The sequence below is a fragment of the Jaculus jaculus genome, chromosome 4, assembly GCF_020740685.1.
Source record: "Jaculus jaculus isolate mJacJac1 chromosome 4, mJacJac1.mat.Y.cur, whole genome shotgun sequence".
In the NCBI taxonomy this organism is placed as follows: domain Eukaryota; kingdom Metazoa; phylum Chordata; class Mammalia; order Rodentia; family Dipodidae; genus Jaculus; species Jaculus jaculus.
This window is the reverse complement of record NC_059105.1, coordinates 23,748,790-23,771,545: the sequence shown is the minus strand read 5'-3', so window position 1 is coordinate 23,771,545 and position 22,756 is coordinate 23,748,790. Positions and strand designations below refer to the sequence as shown.

At 46.8% G+C, this 22,756-nt stretch overlaps 1 protein-coding gene across 14 annotated transcripts in view; it reads right to left on the bottom strand.

Moving 5' to 3' along the window:
- Window positions 1-22,756, bottom strand: part of Lrrfip1 (LRR binding FLII interacting protein 1) — a 137,353-nt gene that overhangs the window by 9,458 nt on the left and 105,139 nt on the right. For 4 of the 14 annotated variants that reach the window (XM_045146926.1, XM_045146928.1, XM_045146927.1 and 1 more), the window contains 8 exons: window positions 18,404-18,439; window positions 17,923-18,048; window positions 12,986-13,156; window positions 11,544-11,636; window positions 9,933-10,025; window positions 7,602-7,694; window positions 6,351-6,492; window positions 1,210-4,129 (listed from right to left, as the gene is read on the bottom strand). In XM_045146926.1, the coding sequence (XP_045002861.1) occupies window positions 2,481-4,129; window positions 6,351-6,492; window positions 7,602-7,694; window positions 9,933-10,025; window positions 11,544-11,636; window positions 12,986-13,156; window positions 17,923-18,048; window positions 18,404-18,439 (2,403 nt within the window). In that variant the 3' untranslated portion in view covers window positions 1,210-2,480. Of the gene's footprint in view, window positions 1-1,209; window positions 4,130-6,350; window positions 6,493-7,601; window positions 7,695-9,932; window positions 10,026-11,543; window positions 11,637-12,985; window positions 13,157-17,922; window positions 18,049-18,403; window positions 18,440-22,756 lie in introns of those variants that run through there. The other 10 variants (XM_045146932.1, XM_045146933.1, XM_045146934.1 and 7 more) reach the window with 4 other exon arrangements.

Here is a 22,756-nt window from a genome sequence, read left to right as displayed (position 1 = left end):
TGCCTTTGCCTCCCAAGTGTTAGGATTACAGGCGTGTGCAACCATGTCTGGTTTATGTAGCGTGGGGGATCAAACCCAAGGTTTCATGCACGCTAGGCAAGCAGTCTACCAACTGTGCTGTGTCCCCAGACACCTGCACATTTGATCCTTTTTTCAAAAAGTTACGATGTATGAATGTATCCATGTGTCAGTGTCAGAGGACAACTTTGAACTGTTTGTGCTCTTCCCCCTTCCTTGAGGCAGGGTCTCTGAACTGTCCTGGAAGCATTTATCTGGCTTTACATGGGTGCTGGGTACTGACCACCTGTAACAGCTGAGCCACCTCCCCAGCCCCCACATCTGACTCTTAACCTTCTTTACACAACGTGACTGCTCTCTCCTCTTTGGACAGCAACCTGTTGTTACTCTTCTCTTTGCTCCAGTACCAACGAGTGCTGCTGAAGGGAGACTGGCCTTTGCCCGTGCCTTCTGGTTTGGGATTTACAGTATTGGTGATGAGGTTTTCTCTATCTTGTCTCTGGGATGTGGCTGATGGGTAGTCTAGTAGGTGAGTTGGGAGTGTGAAGTCTGCCCAAGGTGGAGGGTGGAGATGTGATGTTGAAGGACGTGTGAGGGAAAGGAAAGCACTTCAGCAGGTTTCATGAGGTCATCATTTAGTAACTGCTGAGTCATTTCCCAGGAGGCCTCTGAAAGTCAAGATGAATGTTTTCCAGTGTGAACAGGCTTGGCTAAAGTTAGAGCCAAGGGCTACAGCCTGCCCAGCCCTGCAGAGCCCCAGGTTGTAGTCCCAGGCAGACCTCTTGGTCATCTGTCTTCATGGCAGAGAGCATGTTCGTCCCCTCTGTCTGTTCTCTTTCTTTGGACACTTGTGCAGCCAGTGTTAACTCACCACTCCATCCTCCTCCCAAACTGCTTTACCCATCAGCATTTTGGCCAAGCTCCAGAATGAAACCCTTCCTTGACTGGGCTCCTCCAGGGAGCACCGAAAGAACACAGCAGATGACCCATGAGGTCGCTGTCTCTGCCTCCCCAGGCTCCCGCACCAGCCTCTGCAGTGGGGTTGTTATCAGAGATGAAGGCACCAAGAGTGGATCTTTATGGAACCTTCATGAAGGTCACAACCAGAGGTAGGTGAGATTTCAAGGTGGGACATGTGTGAAGCAGCAGCCACGGTCAGAGGTTAAGGAACTTAGAGACCAGAATCATAGGTTCATGAAATTATAAAAAGGTATTTATTTCAATTTTATAGCACTTTGGTTTGCCTCATATTTTGCTGAGGTTTTGGTCTTTGTATTTCATTGTACTTTGTAACAGCAGTTTGAGTTCACACAACCTCACACATCAACAGCATTACATACAGTCCTCTGTGATCTTATTTCTCACCATTACTTTTGTATTCAACTTTACAATTACTTTTAAATGCTTCTTTATATAGAAAATATATTTTTCCTTCAGGCAGATAAAATAAGAATTTTCCAATAAGAAAATACTGAAAAAAATATTTATACCAAATACCAAAAGTTGAAATATACGATTTAAGTCTAATGAGTAGTTTTCACAAGAACAAGTAACTTTTACATTATTCCTCTGAATAATGATTAGACATTCAAACAGGAAGAGAAATAACCTTAAGGTCAAAAAAATTAACAATTGCCATTCCTAAAACCACAGTAGGAAATGCAATTTTAAAATCTCACAGAAAAAAAAGACTCTGTATAAAATTAATTTGGTACATCACCAGCATGAAATAAATGAGCATCTTCTACAGAATAAACTCAGGTGTGGCTGGCAGGGAGGTCCAAGAGCATTGGTGTGACATCAGATACTTGTATGAGGTAAAGGCACCTTCAGGTGCTTATTCATTGTCCTAAAATGACTGAGTATTCCTCTAAGGTGCGAATCTTACCACTCAGAGACCATAAGCTATTTAGCCAATTGTCCCTTTTAAATAAAATGACATAGAGCTTATAATGTATATATTAAAACCAAATATGGGAGAGTATATATTTGAATGAGACATATGCGTTTAAATATCCATTGTTCACGACATAGAAATCCAAGAATGCTATTTGGTCATTTCAATAGATGTTGATATATTTGGTTAAGAATATCCATGTTCATATTGGTCCAAAGCCTACATCAAATATTTTGTCTTTAGGCTGGAATACACACAGCTCAGATGCATGCTATATATTTATCTCCTATGCTATGGGACGCTCCGAGCTAAACTTAACCTGAAAACAAATCAGCCATTTTTTTCTCTGTAGTCTAGGTGATTAATGATTAAATACAGATCTATAGGTAACAGTCTATGGCTTAAAGCAGTGGATAACCTGGTGGTTGTCACACAGTACACCTATGGGATTTGGAACATTCATGGATGTCAGCAGTAGAAAGATAGACAGGACTTACTGTGCAGAGGCCTTGGCCCTCTATGGAACCCTGCCCTTACCCCATGCTTGTCTTCTCTGCCGCCTGCCTCATGACATAGTGCAGTCTTCCTTGCTTCTGCCCTTTTCACTGCCCCCTCCTGCTTGTCCTCTGCTTTCTGAACTCAAGTCCCCCAGCCCCCCTGCCGGTGCTGACAGGCCATTTTCTAGGTCAAGGCTGTCTAAAGCTTTTTCAGCTGTCTGGCCTGTGCTTTCTATCTTAGAGACATCCCCAATGTCCTTTGGAGGGCTTTTCTTTTCAAGCAAGGAACCATGGTTCCCTTTTTCACACTCAAATTCTAGGGGACTGTTCTGAGCGAGGCCATCAGTGTGACCCTCTGTAACATGGTCATCGAATTCCTTGTCCTTAGTGCTATCTGAGAATTGTAGGGTGTCCCCTGCAGACATCAATGTGTCTCTATCAGCTGTCACTCTCCCTACCTCTGTTTTTATAGGATCATCCTCTTGGTTCAGTTTCCCTTCCAACTGGGGTTTAGGACTTTCTGGGCAATCGGCCTCCCCACTGCTGTTGGACAGAACACTCCGCTCAGGAGCTCTGGCTGTGTGCTGGGCTCCTGCTCCCTGTGTTCGCTCAGGGAGCCGCACTTCACCCTCTTCCTGGACTTCGTCTGCCTCTGCATCCCCATAGGTTGATTCCTTCCTTACTTCCTCGAGGGGTTCTACAGGGGCTGGAGCTTTCTTCTTCTTCTTCTTCTTCTTGTTCTTTGTTTTCTTCTGCGAGGGACCCACGCTCTCTGCCCGCTGCTCATTCCCGTCTTCAGTGGGCTCATTTGTGTCAAGCAGGGCACTGTCCGCATCTACCCTCCCTGGACATGTCCCATCCTCCTGGCTGCTCTGTGCTGCTGGACTCCCAGGGACAGGATGGACTCCTACCTCAGTGGGTTGACTGTCCCTTACTTCTGCGTCTCCATCCTCTCCTGCATCCTTCTCCACATCTTCTTGTGGGCTCTGCTCAGGGGTCTCCTCAGGCTTACATACGTCTTGGGTGGGTTCTCTGTTTGGACTCTGCTCTGTGCTGGGGCCTAATCCATTGACCACACATCTTCCATCATGACTCACCATGTCATCCCTATGCACCAGAGGACTGGAGGCCACTGCATCCCCTTGCTCCCCACCTGCAGCTCCCGCTGCCTCTGCCACATTATCTGTGTGGTTCCCACCTGGCCCCACCAAGTCTGCACAGCTCACCTTGTCAACTTTAGGTGTTTGCCCAGGAATAGAATCTAAACAGGGTTCAGGGATAATCCCTGACAAGTCTATGTTTAAATCCTCATTTTCTTTTCCCTGACTGCCTACTGAGTTTTGGCTATCCAAGGCATTACAATGGCCATGTCCCTGCACAGGACTTGGCGCTTCACTGCCTAGCTCCCCCAAGCAGCTGGACTGCTCGAGGGAAGTGCTGCTCCTACTGTCTGGCAGATCTGAGGCCTCACTTGTCTCAACCTGCCCTGGGTTTTCAAGGAGAATGTGGCTTTGAGCCTGCTGCTTACACTGAGCCTCTGCTAGTGGTCCTGGGGACAGGGCATTGTCTTCAGAGGTTTTCTGGTCCTCCGGATTGTCACCAGGATGTAACACCTCTCTGTCCTCTTTGTGCTGTTCTTGCTCAGTGTTCTGCAAGATTTCTCTTTTCCCCACATTCTCCACCATTTCATTTTTCACCTCCACTTCTTTGGCTTTTCCTAAAAGACCATTGAGAAAATTGAAGGGACCCCATGATGTGGTGACCAATTAATATATATTAAAATGCAAACACATGTTCTCATTCCCGCCCAGCCTGCTCTAAAGAGTCACTGGAAACAAGCCTTTGTCAGGTTTGTGCATCAGATAAGCAACTGCATTAGTATGTTTTGATCAGCAAAGGCCACTGTCACCACCTCCAACGCAGGGGTGGCTACTCATGCTATCTGGTGAAGTTAAGACCCAACAAGCAGGAAGAGCTCTGGAGCAGGCAGCCACATGAAGAGGTTCAGCAGGGACTCCAGGTCCACGTTGCACTCTAGTTCGAAGCACACCTGACCACTTGTACTTTCAGCTGTATAGCGGCTTTCACACCTCTTAAAAAAGAGTACTCAGTCCACTTTCAGAAATGAAATCTATGTTCCTGCCTCCCTAGCACTGTGTTGCTGAGAAAGCGTCCTGTGTCTGCCCTGAGTAGCTCAGCTCTGCCTTCCAGTGCCAGCAAGATGAATTCCAGCAGCAAGCAATGCCAAAGTCCAAGGAGACCACTTAACGGTGAGTACTCATCAGTCACAAAAGCATATCACTGCTCAATGGCCAGTTTTATTTAAGGATTTCCCAAATGGTTAAAGGAAAAGTAAATAAAGAAACAAAACCTCAGCCTGCTGGAGACCATATTACTGAGGTGCAAGCCTGACACTCTTAGAACATGGCATTCTCCACAGTGTACCTCTGACCCCAGGAAAACGGGGGCAACATCGAGACTTCTGTTTATAGGTAACTTAGTTCATTCTGTAAAAGTATCTTATTATTGTATATGTTTAATACTCATTTCATATTGATGAAATAATACATATACATAATTAAAAATAAACATGTACTGGGAAGTTTCCACAATTCCTTATCGATGGGATACAGGATCAAAAACCCTGAGTGTCCTGGGTGTGGTAGTGCACACCTTCAATCCCAGCAGAGGCAGAGATAGGAGGATCACTGTGGGTTCAAGACCAGCCTGTGACTACAAAGTGAATTCCAGGTCAGCCTGGGCTAGAGCAAGCTCCTACCTTGAAGACAACAACAACATCAACAACCGCAACAAAACCCCCTGTGTGACCACTCCTGGAACGGGTATTTCTGGTTCTTTACACATTCACATGATTATCAAAAATGTATAAAACGTACTGAGATGACAGCATCCCATTCACAGTCCCAGTCAAGACAGGAACTGATTACACCACCTTATGCTTCAACAACTCGCACATTTATAGCAGCATGGCTCCTTTAGTCACAAAAGTGATGGATGAGGCACTACTGGGTAGCTGGTCCTAAGAAGTTGGGGCCTACTACTTTCTACATTTGCATAAATAAAAAAGCAAAAATGTGAAGGCTTCTAACCTGAAATTAAAAGTCTATCGTCCCTGGCCTTGTTCTAGCTTCACTGTAAAAAGTTGGGGTATAATTAGCAATGGGGGGGGAGGGTTGAGGTCTCATTTGGGAGCTTAGACCAGAATTAGAGAGATTACCCCAAAGCCAAGTATTAAGACAAATATTAATTGGGGAATCGTTTCACACCACTGAAGATTTGTGTAAAATGTCCCTATGATCAACTGAATTCCCTGATTTTATAGTCGTGCACAAGCAAAGAAATATGGCATATAGAGGAGGTGCACTTCTGAGTTTCAGCTCCTGGGGGCATACTTCTCTACAGCAATGACCAGCCCACCACCAAAGTAGCCATTCACCTCAGGGGTATGGTGGGGAGACGCTTGCGTCGGCCACCATGACATGCTCCACCTCATCCATCACAGTGGAGGCATAGGACTTCTGGGGTCCACGTGGCCCACTAACCTGCTCCACAGCCTCCACACTTCTCTGAGCCTTTACAGTTCCAAACAGGACTAAGTTCAAAGCTGTAGCTGCTACGTTATCAGAAGAAAACCAGACTCTCATCTTCAGTACTGGATTTTGAAACTATTTCTTCCATTCACAGTCTCACTTGGTAGCCTCGAGAAGCAAAAGAAATGTGTCCTTGAGCCATTGGTGGTAAGCACTAGACAGAAATGCATGCCAGACAGCACGTGTGCGTGATCACATGGTTCGCAGGGACATGACCATGAAGTGGTAGAACAAATGGCATGCTTGTGACTGTTAACTGATCAGTGACAACTGCTTTGGTTCTGATAATGCTTGAAGGTGAACGACAGGGAAGAAAGGAAAACTTACCCAGTGTTCCCTCCCCGGCAGACCTGAGGGCGCTCAGCTCTTCTCTTGTCATCTTGGTAGGGCCTTGGTACCCAGTGTTACTTAGTGTGTCTGAAGCCTCTCCATTGGTAGCTATTTCTGAATTTAGGACTATTCCATGTTTCTGGAATAAAAACAGGCTCACCGTAATACTCAGCATGGTCAGGTTATGCACTATTTTATTGGTAACCATAAGAGGAGGTTATTTCTTCTAAGTAGAGGATAACTCTACGGGGACAGAGATCCAGGCACCATCCTCATAACCATTACATCAGCACACATAGATCTACAACGGTTTCCTCCGAAGACTACCTCCATGTCGGTTCCAGTCCATGACCCCGTTTTCTGGTGACAAGATCTCTTCTACAGTCATCCTGTCAACCAGGGTGATGATTACTGACATTACTTTGAAGGAACCTTTCACTGTAAAACCCTGACTGAATTCTTTCAAAGGGAGCACAGGACGAAGAGACGAATGTGTTCTGGGAGGAAATAATGAACTTTATATTAAGGAAGGAATTTAAAGGTGGCTAGAAGGCTGGGTGTATTCAGAAGAACCATTTGTGCTTAGGGTCACTACTTGAGTCTACTCTGTGGCCCAAAGTGTCCCCAGGCTCTCCTGTGACTTCTGCACACATGGCCTGGGCAGGAGTGCCATTAAGATCTTAGCACTGACTGACTCTGACTAGGGAACTCGGGCAGACATTGACCATTCAGGACCTTGCAGGGGCTACACCTCTCAGCACTGCCCCTGTAGCGCTCTGAAAGCACCTCAGGACTGTCTGCAGGGTTTCTGCAGGGAGGCATTAGCTGCAGCCCTCACATGGCCTCCACAGGATGGGGCTTCCTGTCCCATGGTCCGTTGAGTGGGCTTCACCTCTGACACTGTGCCCCTGGCAGAGCCATTGGACAGAGGCTTAAAGCAAGGCACTGCACATTCTAATTCTGAGTATGCCCCACAGAAATAACGTGCCTGATAAAACACCTGGATAAATGTCAAAAACCCAGAGCTAGAACTTCAGGTTGCTTTCAAGAGTGGCTCTGCTACTGGGCCCAAGCATAAACCCTCAGGGACACTGACTTCACATATGTCATGGTACCAGTCAGCCCTCTGTTCGAATTCATTAACAGACTACAATCAATGATGACACCAGCACTGGCACCCACTGTTCCAGAACCCAAGAGCTGGCTGTCATCTGGGAACTTGTTTTAAACTCAACTTTGGCTTCATACCTTTAGTTCCTCTTTCAGCTTGACTACTTCTTCTCTAAGATCATCTCGTTCACTCCTTATGGAATCAAAGAACTCTTTCTGCCTTTCTAATGCCTGGGTGTCGCAGAGCAGAGAGAGAGGAGACAGAGGTTAGCACAGATAGCAGATGAGTAAAAGGCAGGGCAAGGAGGCACTACTGTCCAGACACAGCAGACTCGAGCAGTGAGCAGGGCCCTTCCTTCCAAATGATGCTCTTGGTTTCTGCCAGCCAAGACCAGGTCTAGTCCACACTCCCCTGGAGACATCAGTATTGGGAGCACAGGACGCTGCATAAGGAAGTTTGCTCTAAGCCGTGGCTCTCTAGCTCACAACAGCATGCTAGACAGCTAACAGGAGCGCTGTCATCACTTAGGTGAGGTCTTTCTGTCTGTCTTTTATTTTTCTTGTGTACACATGCTTGGCTGTGTGTGGGTACATGTGGACATATGTGAATGTGGAGACCAGAGGTTGATGATGGGGGCCCCCCTCAACTGCTCTCCACTTACCATTTTGAGACAGGGTCTCTGCTGAACCTGGAGCGCACCAATTTGGCCAGACAAGCCCATCAGCAATAATTTAGCACTGTGCCTTCCCAGCCCCTGGACCACACGCATGTACCTCCATGCCCAGCTCTGACATGGGTGCTGGGCTTTGAACACACTGTGCCTGTTGAGCCATGTCCCCAGCCCGATGAGGGATAAATAAGGACAAAAAGGGATGCTACAGAACCCCAGTTTTAAAAATAATTTTAGACTAATTTTTTGGTGTGTAAATGTTTGTGTTCATGTTCATGTGTGAGCATGGGCACGCACATGCAGCAGCATGCATGTATAGTCCTTGCCTTTCACCTCATTTGAGACAGGGTCTCTCTATTCACCACTGCATTCACCAAGCCAGCTGGTCGGTGAGCTGCCAGGAAATGCCAGTCTCGTCCTAGGTGTGCTGGGATCATAGAAGTCCACCAAAGCTTCTGGTTTTATTGTGGCCTGGTGGTCTGGACTTAGGCACTCAAGCTTGTGTAGCAAGTGCTTTACCCACTGAGCCACCTTCGCAGCCCTGGACATGTGTCTCTGCGTGTGCAGGTGCGTGTGTGTGTGTGTGAAGGCCAGAGGACAACCGTGGGTAGTATCCTTAGGCCTGCATCTGCCTCTTTTTGAGACAGGGTCTCTCATTGGCCTGGAGCTCACCAATTAGGCTAGAATGGCGAGCTAGCCAGCTCCAGGGATCATCCTGTCTTGGCCTCCCCAGTGCTGGGATTATAGGTACACTACCAGGCCAAGAATTTACGTGGGTACTGGGGATCACTTTCAGGTCCTAGTGCTTGTAAGGCACTTTACCCACCGAGCCATCTCCCCAGCCCCTAAACTTTAAAAAACATTAACTTATTTATTTGTATGTTGGGGGGCATCTATAGGTCAGAGGGACAATTAACTACAGGTGTCCGTGCTCCACCTTCTTCAAGGCAGGGTTTCTTGTTGCTACAGACTTGATTGATTGACTACCAACTAAACGCTGGATGAGCTGGCTCATGAGCTTCAGCTTCTCCTGGCTCTGCCTTCTGCTTAGAAGCCCCGGGGTCACAGGCCCGCGTGCTGCGTTGCATCCGGCTTTATGTGAGTGCTGGGGATTGAACTTTGCAAGCAAGCACCTTTAACCACTGAGCCATCTTTCCAGTGCCCCAGACTATTTTTATACATTGTTGATGGACATTTGTTGTCCAAGAAAAGAGGAACAGCAGTGCTTAATGAGGGATGTCTGGAAGGGTGTGTACACATCACACACTCGCCCACGACGTGGAGTGCCTCTAGACCTTTCACAGGGCTCTGTCAATAAGTCACTACTTCTTAGGAACTATATGCAACTATGAGTCTGTAGTGACTTGTGGGGCCCTTTCTTCCGAGTTATTACCCCTGAATGTGGGGCCCCTCCACTGACAAAGGAGAGAGCTTTGAGGTCTCCCTGGGATATGAAAACATGGGAACATGTAGGGCTCAGTGTCTGCCAGCGTCATCACACTCCCACAGTCAACACTGGAGCAGGGGGCTCTGGGGAGCCTGACTCTTCACATGGAGCTGCTGAGGGCCTTCCTCTTGTGCACTGTGTGCAGTGCGCCCCAGCCCCGTCCTGGGCCACAGGGAGAGGGCGGCAACTCTGAGCACCCAGCCACTATCCACATGGGTGAGAGAGCTGGTCTTGTGTCACTCGGGTCACATGCACACCCATGCAAGCAACTCTGGACCCAAGCTTCTGCAGACCTGTATTTCTCAGCAGTTTGCTTATTTCAACAGATTTGCAAAAACTTCAGAATCCTACCCCTATCTTTTTGTCTTTCCACTCGATTGTTTCCTGAAGATCAGAAATCTCCCTGATATAACTCGCCTGTTTCTGCTGTAGTTGTCGGATTTCCTGAGGAAAGGAACAGATAGAAGGAAAGCAGATAAAGGGTTAACAGGGAGGAAATGCACGCCCAGGGCTAGTGGACAGTTAACAGGTGACACTGGACCTCATCAACCTCCACTTTCAGCATTCTGTTTTTGTTCTTGTTCTACTTTCAGCTCCAAGTACAGAAGTAAACTAGCCTGAGTGATATCTTCCATCAAAGCCACTGGTTAAAGTAGTAAGTTAAAAATCAAAGACCAACCCCTTACAGCCATAGTTTGCCAGACAGCAGGGTCATAGTCTGAGCAATGTGTACTTGTGTGAGCTTGTCATTTTACAGACATCAGAAAGTGTATTCACATAAAACAACATGGTTACAGCATCACTAGGTAACATAATTGTATGGGACCACCACACATATGTGTTCTGTTTATGACCAAAATGTTACGTGGATGCCCTGTTATCAAATCACCATGACTTTAATGGCTTAAAACAAGATGAATTCATTCTCTTACAATTCTGGAAATTTTTGAGCTAAAATCAAGGTATAGGTAGGTTCCTTACAGAAGTGCTAGAAGAGAATCAAGTTCCTTTTCAGTTTCTGGAACCATCCACACTCTTGGCTTGTGTCCTTCTCCATATTATTCCACTCCTGCTGCTATCTTCATATTGCTTCTTTCAGCCTCTGACCAGCCTTCCTTTCCTAATGCCCCTCATGATTATATGACAGCTACTTAGATGGTCTAGAACAATCTTTCTTCTCAAGATCTTTATTCTTACCTGCAAAACCTATTTTTCCTATGTAAGGCAATATATTGATTACTTCTAGGGGCTGGGGTTATGCATTGGGGGGCATTATTCTGTCTATCACATCTCCCAAAACACAAGATCACCGAAGAGTACAAATCTCCACCAATGAGAGAAGTATTTCTTTTTTATATGTGTGTGTGTGCATGGGAGAGAGAGAGAAAACTGGCACACCAGGGCCTCTAGCCACTGCAAATGAACTCCCGATGCATGCACCACCTTGTGTGCAAGTGTCACCTTCTGCATCTGGCTTACATAGGTTCTGGGTAGTTGAATCTGGGGCTTCGCAGGCAAGCACATTAACAGCTAAGCCATCTCTCCAGCCCAAGAACTGTCTCTTAACAAGGAACAGAAAGTTAACCTAAACTTAAATTTTAAGAAAAGAGGCTCTAATAATTACTATGGATTGAACTGCATCCCCCAAAATTTAAATATTAAGCCCTGGCCTCCAAGGTCACTAGAGATACAGTCAAATTAGGCCATGAGCATAGGGCTCTGAGTTGACAGGATGACTGTCCTTATAGAAAGTCTGCTCTCTGTGCCTTGCGAGGACACAGCAGAAAGACCAGCTTAGAGGCATCAATGGAACCTGACCTTAACTGGGACTTAAATCTCCCACACTATAAGAAAATATATTCTGTTGTTGAAGCCACACAGTCTGTAGTGTTTTGTTATAGCAGCCAAGCTAAACAATAAGGAACAAAAGTCCAACAGAAAAAGGAAATGAAGAGCTCCTACCTCCAGCATTTCCTCCCTTTGTCTCAGGGCCTCTTTCACCTCTGCAAATTGGAACTGCAGGATGCTATGGGCGTGTTTCTCTCGCTCGAACTCCTGCAAAGAAGGAACACAGCGCTGAAGCTGTGGCTCTGGCATTTTCCTGTCACTGGGAGGATGTTCTCATGAACCACATGCCCCTCAAGACACAGACCCATTACCTCGTCACACGCATTTCCAAGGGACGCAACAATGCCAGGCCCTTTCTGTTCTAGGTAGAAGATGCCAGGTGACTTCCTGTGACATTAACCTGAGGAGTGAGTGCAGTTGACAAGTTCCTTGATTTCTCTCTAGCCAACTGTGTCCCAGGCAGGACATTTGTTGTGTGTGCTATGTCAAGGGATGGCATGAGACCGTCATGCAAAGGACTGAGACACAGCTGCCCCAGCTGCCTAACTCCAGTGGATGATAATGACAGCTCACGTCAGGCTGTGCCCATCTCTAGCTTCCCGGGCTTTCATTCTTCAGTGGGGTGACTATGCCCTTTCCCAATCAGCAGAAAGTAAGCATACAATTTTCTCCACATCTTTGGTACTCACAAGTAATACAGTGATATTAGCATAAAGGCCAGGAAAGGCACTGTAGCAGGACACTCCTGCAGCAGCTAACTGCAGGCTGTAAACATGCTGGCTCTTTCAGACGTGGGTTTGTTCTTTCATCTTCCCTGAAAAGTACTATTTCCCAGTAAAACTCTCTCCATGTTGAAATTATGCACATTAACAGTTTTAAGTCACTCAGCACACAGCATGGCTCTCTTTGAGATTTTTTTGTTGTTGCTTTAAGAAAGGGCCGCATTATGTAGCCCAGGTTGGCTTTCAACTCACAGTCCCCCTGCCTCAGCTTCCCAAGTTCTGGGACCACAGGCATGTACTACTGTATCTGGTAAAGGCATGATGTCATTATTTTTAGGGTCTGGGTTTGCTGAACAAGTGTAGAACCACTATTTAAAATATGTAAGTATATAACGTATACATCTGTATACGTTAAGTACACATTTGTGTACACCCATACCATCCATGCAGTTCCCCTTGCGTTCCTGGTCGCAGTATATATGTAAGTACACATTTGCATACACACATACCATCCATGCAGTTCCCCTCGCGTTCCTGGTCACAGTATATACGTAAGTACACATTTGTGTACACACATACCATCCATGCAGTTCCCCTTGCGTTCCCGTTCGCAGTATATATGTAAGTACACATTTGCATACACACATACCATCCATGCAGTTCCCCTCGCGTTCCTGGTCACAGTATATACGTAAGTACACATTTGTGTACACACATACCATCCATGCAGTTCCCCTTGCGTTCCCGTTCGCAGTATATACATAAGTACACATTTGTGTACACACATACCATCCATGCAGTTCCCCTCGCGTTCCCGGTTGCAACAAGGCTTACTTTGTTTTTCTCCTCATACTGCCGCTGGGACTCGGCCAGCTGCTCCTCCAGCTCAAGCAGCATGTCCTTCAGGGTGTCGACCTGGTACACGAAGTTGGTCTTCTCGTTGTCTAGCTGCGCGTTGGAAACCATGGCCTTCTTGTACTTTTCTTCAACCTCGGCCAGCGAGTCCTGTAGAAGCCAGGCCACAGGTGTGACGTCGCAGTAAGAACACCACGTAAAGACGAGTCAGCATCCTGTGAAAAACCTCAGCCTTCGACACAGACTTTGTTTCTCAGCGTGAATGAGTCACAGTGAGAAGCACATGGCAATTTCCAGTCCACAGAAAGCCCTCCCTTGGACCTCTCCTCGCTCAGACACACAGCTCTTAGCCACTGGTGAAGCTGTCTTCTTGTCAAGACAAGGAGACACACGGACACGTGCGCTGCTCAGGCGGCAGCAGAGTTGCGGCCTCCCTGATTCAGCAGTCAGAGCCTCCCTGTGGTGTGGGGGTGGCTTGTGAGGCATCCCTGCAACATGGTGGAGCCTTGACAAGAGCCTGTGGCTGGAGGCTCTGTAAGCCCTGGCATGAGCCAGCGTCGACCCGCCCTGCTCTGGCTTAGCAATGAGGAAAGGACTGGTGGTAATTCCAGGTTTTTGACTCACTGGAAAATTAAACAAAGTAAATAGGTCTCGCCAGGCAGGTTCTGGAGGCCAAGGTCACTCCTTTGAAAGGCCAGCCCTGGGAAGGAGGCTAGCAATATCCACATTGATAGTGCTCTCCCATGGCTCAAACCCTTGCAGGCCTCACACAGGAAGGCGGTGCCCGAACAGAGAGGGCTGTAAGCAGTGCAAAGTGCCCAGAGCCAGAGAAAGTGGCATGAGCATGTGGTCTGCAGGGCCGGGTGCTGTCAGGAGGTCCAGGGAGTCTGGCGATTGTCGTGCCCTATGTGCACAAGCCAGTGTGACAACCTGAGGTGACACCAGTGGTTTCAGTGGCTCCCTTTTTGGCTAAGTCAAAAGCTAGAGTATCATTTTTCCCCCAATAGAGGTGACAATGACGAGATGAGTTAGTCATGTGATTTGTGTCACCCCTGCTTGATGCCTGTTGATAGGGAGATTGGACAATGTCTTGGGTCTTTTCTAGGGAGATAAGGGTCTTCCATCTACTGCTTGATTCCAGACCTGCCAAAAGCTCTCAGTGGATCTGGCTGGCATGCACTCGCCTTACTGTCAAGGAACAGGGGACCTACATTCCTGTGGGCATAGTAAAGTTCCACAACCTGAAAGCAGTGTGCCCAACATACTCAGGCACATTCAGATGCTGCTTTGCTTACTACACGTCTCAGCACGCAAGAACCTGATGTTTCAGAGGGATGCGCGTGGGGCCTGGGGAGATGGCTCAGTGGAGAAGGACAAGTGTGATGGACTGAAAGGACCTGATTGGCCCTGAATTCGATGCTGCAGCACCCACATAGTCAACTAGGAATGGCTATGCATGCCTGTAACTCCAGTTCTGTGGGAAGCAGGGGCCAGAGAATCACCAGGGCTCGCTGGTCAGGCAGTCTGACTGGCAGCGCCAGGGTGAGTGAGACACTCCGTCTCAAAGAAACACGAAGATGAATGATAAAGGAGACCAGCAGACATTCTTCTCTGGCCTCTGCATTCATGCACACTGAGCATGCACATGTGCACACACCACACACCCACACCACTTCCCCCCATACCCATGCAAAACAAGAATAATTTTTTTTTGTTTTGGTTTTTCAAGGTAGGGTCTCACTCTAGCTCAGGCTGACGTGGAATTCACTCTGTAGTCTCAGGGTGGCCTTGAACTCATGGTGATCCTCCTACCTCTGCCTCCCGAGTGCTGGGATTAAAGGCATGCGCCACCACGCCCGGCCTAAGAATGATTTTTAAAAAGCATGCACAGTAGGGCAGCTCTAGTCAGAAGATATTCTGGGAAGCAAATCAGGTGACACACATTTGTATATGATGACTTCAGAGAGACAAGAGAACTAAAACCCTCTTCTGAGTGTCTATAGACAGTAAGGCTTGGTCGAAGCCTGGGGTGCACTCTCTAGATATCAGAGGACCCAGCAGGGACCTTGTCTACTGGGAAGTCATGCTCTCTCATACAAGTTTGGAAACTGCATTTGAGAGAGGACAGGTGCGCACCACGCTCACATTCCCATCCCTGCAAGCTCTCCACAGCCCGGTTTTGCAGGGAGCATGCACCCGGGGCTTCATGTGTGACTGCCTGTGTTCGGGTGGTTAGTACTGTGGGCCACACTTTAGTACACCAGTACCTTCATCTCCTTCAACCCCTGCATGTATTTGCCTTCTACATCCTGAATCTGGTCCTTTAACTCATTGAGCTCCTGGGAAATGGCATAAGAGGCAGGTGATGTCAAAGGGGCTTGCGTACACCTGAGGCTTGCCTAGCCTGGGGCCCCACTGCTCAGGCAGTCAGGGGCTTGTTTTTAACAAGTTAAAGGAAAATAAAAATAAATCCCAATGTTAGAAACATTAGAATATATACAACATTACAAAATTTAGGAGTATCTTGTGTGTTTTTTAAAGTTACAAACATGGACAAATAGCTTCTGAAAGTAGGATATGTACTCCATGCAGGGCACAGCAAGATGCTGGGATGGAGATCAGCATGGCTCTGTGTCCCTGCACTTACAAAACCTCAGTCTCTCCTTTGCTCCTGTCACCTGCGCAGGCTTGGTACCTGGAACAGTGTCTGCTGAGCTAGACTCTCAGGTAAGTGCTCGGAAAGTAGGTGCCCAAACCAAGAGCAGAGACCAAGTAAGATTAGCAAGGCTGCCCCTGCCACAGTGAGGCCAACAGTGCTGCTTCTGCTGAGGTCAGGGTATGATATGTGGCATTTTAGGGACAACTCAGCTGCACAGACGTCACAGTGGGCCTGGCTCCCTAATACCCAGATTTAAATGTCAGAAAGTTCTTCCACAAAACAATAATAAAAGCCAAATATGACCCTTAATGTCCTTATCTTGGCTCTGCCCTCTGAGGGATACAATGTTCTGGTCACCTAGCTGTCTAACCTTCCTGTTTCCAAACACCACTGCCGGTACCTGAACAAACAGCATTGGGTGGTATTTCTCTCTTACACTGAGAAAGTCCCCAAGCATCTCGCACCAGAGAAAAACACCTATGGTTCGGTGGGAGAAAAAAATCATTAAGACTCAATGATGGGGCCTACCAACGGCATGTCTAGAAAAGAAGAGGGAGGACACGTTCCAGCAAAAAAAGAAGAGGCTCAGAGGACAAGAGCTTGGCATGGTCCTGGGGCAGTAAGCAATCCACTATCTAAAACACTCTAAAAAATGAACAAATGTCATGAGGCTGGTGGAGAGGATGTAGAAGGGGATTAATCAGAATTAAAGACGTTATGAATAAGCCGTATGAAAACCTACTTCTTTGCTAGCTAATAATATATATGTTAAAAGACAGTCTGTGCAGAAGCACTGTGGGAGTAGATAATGCTGTGCTCAGAAGCCACAGATCATTACAAGAACATTTCAGTGCCGGGGTGAGATACCTTCCAGTGAGTTGTTGGTCAGGGAGATCCCTCATGCCCTAAAACACACACCACAAACTACTGCCAAGGCTCTTGGTTTCCCACCAGAACTAGATGGTCAGACCCTATTGCTGAAGACTCTACACGCTTTGGTTGCAGGACACTGAGAGCTCAAGCTGGAGCTGAGCTGGAGGCCTCCTCCCTGTTGACTAGCTGTCAGGATGCTGGAAAGAGCCATATGGTCATTGGGGAGAAAAGTCATCAACAGTCTTAACCGGCAGTGGATCCTGCAAGCTGCATGGCTGGCCAGTCAGGCTAAACATACCAACTGGTGCATTGGTGGCAAGTCGGTTATGGTGGAAACCACCTGCTCTCTTGTTAAGATCTGAGGTGTGCTCTGTGGGAAGGAATTCATACCTAGTACTGAAAACCTAAGGGGAAAACTACTGATATTTGGTTAAATGGAGATATTACAACCAACAAACTGTCCTCTAAACATTTAGGTTTATAGTTCCTCTCAATTTTGATAAAAGATGCTTCTTTACAGATGGTAGTGACCACTAGGGAGACTCAAAGATAAAGTGCACAGAGGAAATGACAATGGTGTGCTCAACACTAAATGAGACATCTCTATTATACCCTTGAGGGCTCAGGGACCATTTCAAAAAAGGCAGTAGACAGAATGTAGGAGGGCTGGAGAGATTAAGACACTTGTCGGCAAAGCCAAAGGACCCAGGTTCTATTCCCCAGGATCCACATAAGCTAGACGCACAAGGTGGCACAAATATCTGGAGTTCTTTTGCAGATGCAGGAGGCCCTGGTGTACCTATTCTCTCTACCTGCCTCTTTCTCTTTCTGTCTCTCAAATAAATAAATAAAAATTTAAAGTGTTTCTTTTTTTATTTTTTTAACGAATGTAGGAGTCACAGGAAGAGGAGTACTCTACAATACTCTCCCCTAGACACAAAGTGGCCGTGGCATTCATGACCTCGCAGTGGCTGATGCTACTTACACAAGACCTGCATAATAGTTGGGAATAAAATGATGACATCAACACAGCTAGGGAGGGCGGTGGAAGGAGGGCATGATCATGCTAAATTGTGCGTATGTATAGAGACTGTCCATTAAAAGTTTACAAAAAGAATAAATGTCTATACAGTTAGCACATGGTGAAGGCTGGTATGGTAACTGGCCAGTCCAGAACGGTGAGGGGTGCAGAGACGACACACATTCACAATGTACCCTGCGTGTACAAGGCTGGCCTCCTGCAGGAGACACAGACTGACCTGGGTCTGGTGTTAGGAGAACACCATGCTTTGAGGCAGACAGAGGAGATAGGACTGAGAAGAAATCTCACAAATTAAATCTTTAAACTGGGAGATGGACGTCACAAGCCGTTAGAGCACCTTACCTTAATTTCCCTCATGGATGCCTCAGTGTCCATGGAGATGGAGGTGTCTCCACTCCCTCTCCGGGAGGATGTCCCACCCAGAGAGGCAAGCGTGGCTGCAGACAAGCTGGGCATGTTCCGGGACCCCTGGAATGGATGATTGCAACAAAACCAAAGTTACTGCTGAGTATGATATTCCAGTGCTTTCCTTTAACTCAGCTTCCACACTGTGGGCTCCTGGTAAACAAGGAAGAGGTTCACTTGGGGGTGTCTCATGGGCTCCCAGGGGTTTGTTGAGATTAACCTTGAGCTCTGTGTTGGGTCTTCACTGTCCTGCAGACTTCAACACTCACACTGGACAAGTCTCGTTCACCCAGCAGTTCACCCAGACCACACTCACTAAACACCAAGCAGCCATGTTTCCTGTCCATTCTACCCATAAGTTTTGGGACCCTCTAGGTTAATGACCAACTTAAGGCAGAAGCTTACAGAAGTCCCTTACCTTCTCAGCGAAATCTTTGTCTGGTCTCTCTTCAACCTGTGGAGGAAATGGGTGGATATTAACTACTTCAAAGCATTACATTATGTCATGAGTTGGGTGCATCATGAAAAATACTAGTTTACTCAGTGATTTAAAAACCAAAAAGTGAAATTCCAGGAATTTGCGTTTTCCACCTTTCTCATGTGGATGGCTCTCTGAGGCCCGTCCTTTCCTCAGGCAGGAGCCTCCGTGGGTCTTAGATCAGCGCAGGGTTTCAAGGAGCTGCCCAGACTGGGGCAGCATCTTAGAAGTGAGGCTGCCATGGAAGCAACTCTTTTCTTTGCTTCATCTCCAACAAGAGACCAAGTTTCTTTTCACTGAAGGCTCCTTTTCCTAGCCTTCTAAGGAGTTCCACAGGCTGGGTACCTCCAAATTCTCAGTGACAGCCACCAGGAACCCTGTGTTTCCCATCTATCTCCAACACTACTTCCTGCAACTCGGAAGCTCTTAACTTTGACCACCAGAACATTAGGTGAAAATGTGAGTGACACGTTCTGAAACTGACTCACAATCTGAGTGGCCTGGACGCTGCAGTCACACGTGCAGGGTTATGCCAGAGACAGTTTAGACTATAGGCTCAGAAACCACCACTGAGAGCCAAGCCCTCTCCAGATGACCACTTCTTGTCTGTGCCCACCCTGAGGCCATGCCACAGCCTGGCCAAACCCAGGGGTTGCCTTCTGCACGTTCAGTGGACCCCACCTGTCAGTCTTACTTGTTCTGCTGCATAGGCCACACTGGTCTAGCGGCACATTTGAGACAGGTTCCAACAGAAATGGGTCTACCTCCAAGTCTCCGGAAGAGCTGGAGAGCCTTGTTCCATGTTCTGAGTTGTGGGAGTGACTTCAGCTTTTTCAGTACAATTTTCCTCTCTTCTAAGGAGCAACATTATTTCTGAAATACTGTTTAAATAAAACTTTTGGATAACTAAAGCAATAAAAGCCACCTAGCACCTACACTGCTGGGAATGAAGTCACTGACGTTCCTGGGCCTGAAGTTGCATTCCTTACGATGAGTTAGTCTCAGCCTACAGAAAATGTTAGTGAAGACAAAAACAGATTTATCAGGCCGGGCGTGGTGGTGCACGCCTTTAATCCCAGCACTTGGGAGTAGAGGCAGGAGGATTGCTGAGTTCGAGGCCACCTTGAGACTACATAGTGAATTCCACGTCAGCCTGAGCTAGAGTGAGACCCCGCCTCGAAAAACCAAAACAAACAAATAAACAAGCAAGCAAACTGATATATTAGCTATGCAGATAGGATACACAGGTCCAGCCTGGTGGTAATGGGAATAGAACTCAGGGCCTTGTGCATGTTAGGATGTGCTCTAACCCTGAGCCTACACCAGCCCTGAAGACCCAGCGGGCTAGACCCAGGTCACCACCCAGGAACCAAGGGAAGCTCAGATGCTTGTTTGTTCACCTACAAATATAACTGTGTCCACAAAAGGGGTTTTCTTTTCTACTTTTTAATTTTTATGTTTTTCAGAATTTCTTGCGAGATGAAAAAGATTATACAAGGCTAGGGGATAGCAATTACAGGTGCTTGCTTACAAAGCCTGACAACCCAGGTTAGATTCCCCAGTACCCACATAAAAGCCAGATACACAAAGTGGTACATGAGTTTGGAATACATTTGCAGGGGCAAGATGCCCTGGTGCACCAATTCTCCTTACTTTCTCAAATAAAAAAATATTTTTTTCTTTTTTTTATGAAAGAGGACAGTACAGCAGCCAGGAACCATGGCTCTGTGTGTGTGTGTGTGTGTGTGTGTGTGTGTGTGTGTGTGTGTGTGTGTAAAAGAGCACACCTTTGTTCTGTATTGTTTCACGTATCACTGTTAAACATGTTGCTTTTATAATTTGTAAAACAGCAAATGAGGGAGGGAAGCCAAACCAAGGACCTAAGGAGATGGCTCAGTGAATAAAGCTCTTTACAAGTGAGGACCTGAGTTCACACCTCCAGCACCCAGATGAACACCAGCTGAGCAAGAGGTGGAGACAGGATCTGGGATGAGTGGATGAGGCAGACTAACTGAATAGGTGAGCTCAGGGTTCAAGGGCAAAACTCTGCCTCAGTGAATGAAGCGGAGATTGATCAAAGAAGACAACTGAAGTCAAACTCTGGCCTCCACATGCACCCGCATGTATATACACGCATACAAATGTGGGGGAAAAAAACGGGAAAAAAGTTAAACCCCAAACTGTAGCCTGATTTTCCTTGCTCTGAAATATATAATGAGGGCAGACAGAAAATTTGGAGTATTATCTAAGTGGAGTCCATGGAGAGAAATATAAAAACTGCTCTGTCCAAGAAAGAGATAGCAAGTGCATGCTTACCCAACCTCTTTCAGCATATTATAGAGGCTTTTTTTTTTTTCAAACTGTATTTGCAAATTGTATTGTTTGGAATTGCTTTGAATTGCAAATTGTATTTGCTTGGAACTCACAGAGATGTCATGGCGGCCAGCTTCCGCTAGATGGCAGCCTAGTGACACCTGCATGGATGGTCAGGCCCAGAGAGAAAGAAGAATCTATATCCTTTTCCCAAGTCCTTAGCACAAAGGGGCAGGTAAGTAAACCAGGGAGTCTGTGTAACTATGACATAAAGCACAACATTTTACTTCTGAAATAATGTATGAGGTGAAAATTTTTAAAAAATTATTCTTATTATTTACTTGAGAGAGAAAGAGAAAGAATATTAGTGCACCAGGGTCTCCAGCTGCTACAAATGAACTCCAGACTCATCAACCACCTTGTACATATGGCTTATGTGGGTTCTGGGGACTTGAACCTGGATCCTTTGGCTTTGCAGGCAAGTGTCTTAACCACTAAGTCATCTCTTCAGCCTGGTGAAAGGGTTTTTGTATACAGATGACCATGGCTGCTACATGATCTGGTGAGTGGAGCGCTGTCATGAAACAAGGCCACCCGAGGCAGCTCCCAGCTCCCAGCTCCAAGCCCTCCAGCCACTGGACTCTACAAAGGGCAAGAGTGCCATGAGTCTGTGGCCTGCTAGCTCCCTTGCCTCCATTTTCTGAGCAGTACTCAGCAGTCCCAGTCAGTAGGAGAACTTCATACTAATAGCTTAGGAATGACGTGCGGTAGACTTTCACAATCACCACTGAGTGCATTGAAGCACTTTATTTATTTTGAGATAGGCTTTCACTTGCATAGCTCAGGCTGACCTCCAACTCACTCACTGTGCAGCCAAGGATGACCTTCAACTTCTGACCCTCTTGCTCTTTCTTGAGTGCTGGGATTACAGGCATGGGCTACTACACCCAGTTTTTTTAATCTGCTGGGGGGGGGGGGCTGGAGAGATGGCTTAGAGGTTAAAGGCACTTGCTTGCAAAGCCTCCCAGCCCAGGTTCTATTCCTTAGTACCCACATAAAGCCAGATACACATAGTTGGGCATGCATCTGGAGTTTGCATGTAGTGGCAAGAGGTCCTGACATATCCATATTCATTCATTCATTCTCTCTCTCCCTTCCTCTGCTTGCACATAAATAAGTAAATAAAAATATTTCTTTAAAAATTTGCTGGAGCCAGGCATGGTGACTCATGCTTATGATCCCAGCACTTGGGAGGCTTTGGTAGGAGGATAGCAATATGTCTGAGACCATTCTAGGCGACATACACTGTGAGCTCCAGGCAAGCCTAAGCTGTAAAGTTCCACGGTTTTAACCCCTTCCCTCATACACACACACGCACGCACACATGCACGCACGTACACACACAAATAAATCTGGAAAAAGCCACTTCTGAGGTAGAAATTCAGTTTAGGCAAGTCTTCACTTCAAACCAGATACTTAACTGGGCATGCCAGGGCCTCTAGTCACTTTAAACAAACTCCAGACATGTGCCCCCTTGTGTGCATGTGCAACATGGCATGCTTGTGTCATTGTGTGTGGGGCTACGTGGGACCTGAAGATTCAAACATGAGTTCTTAGGCTTCACAGGCCAGTGCCTTAACCACTAAGCAATCTCTCCAGCCCTCAAAATGAAATACTTTAAAGTAGCACACTCAACATTTTATTAATTTCCACATTTAGAAATTGTGTCTGCACAAAATGATTACAAAGCCTCACAGGCACACAATGGAGTTTTAAAACACCAGGTTTCCCATCTTCACTTGCGGCCCACGTACCTAGAAACAAGAGCACAGTGGAGCACACCAGCTCATGGAAAGAGACCCAAGTGGGTGGAGAGTGCTGGAAAGGGAACCTTGCCCCATGGTCCCAAGTCTCAGACAAGGACAGAAATGCAATTGCAGAGTCCTCTCAAAACAAGTGATATAGCAAATAATGATTCAG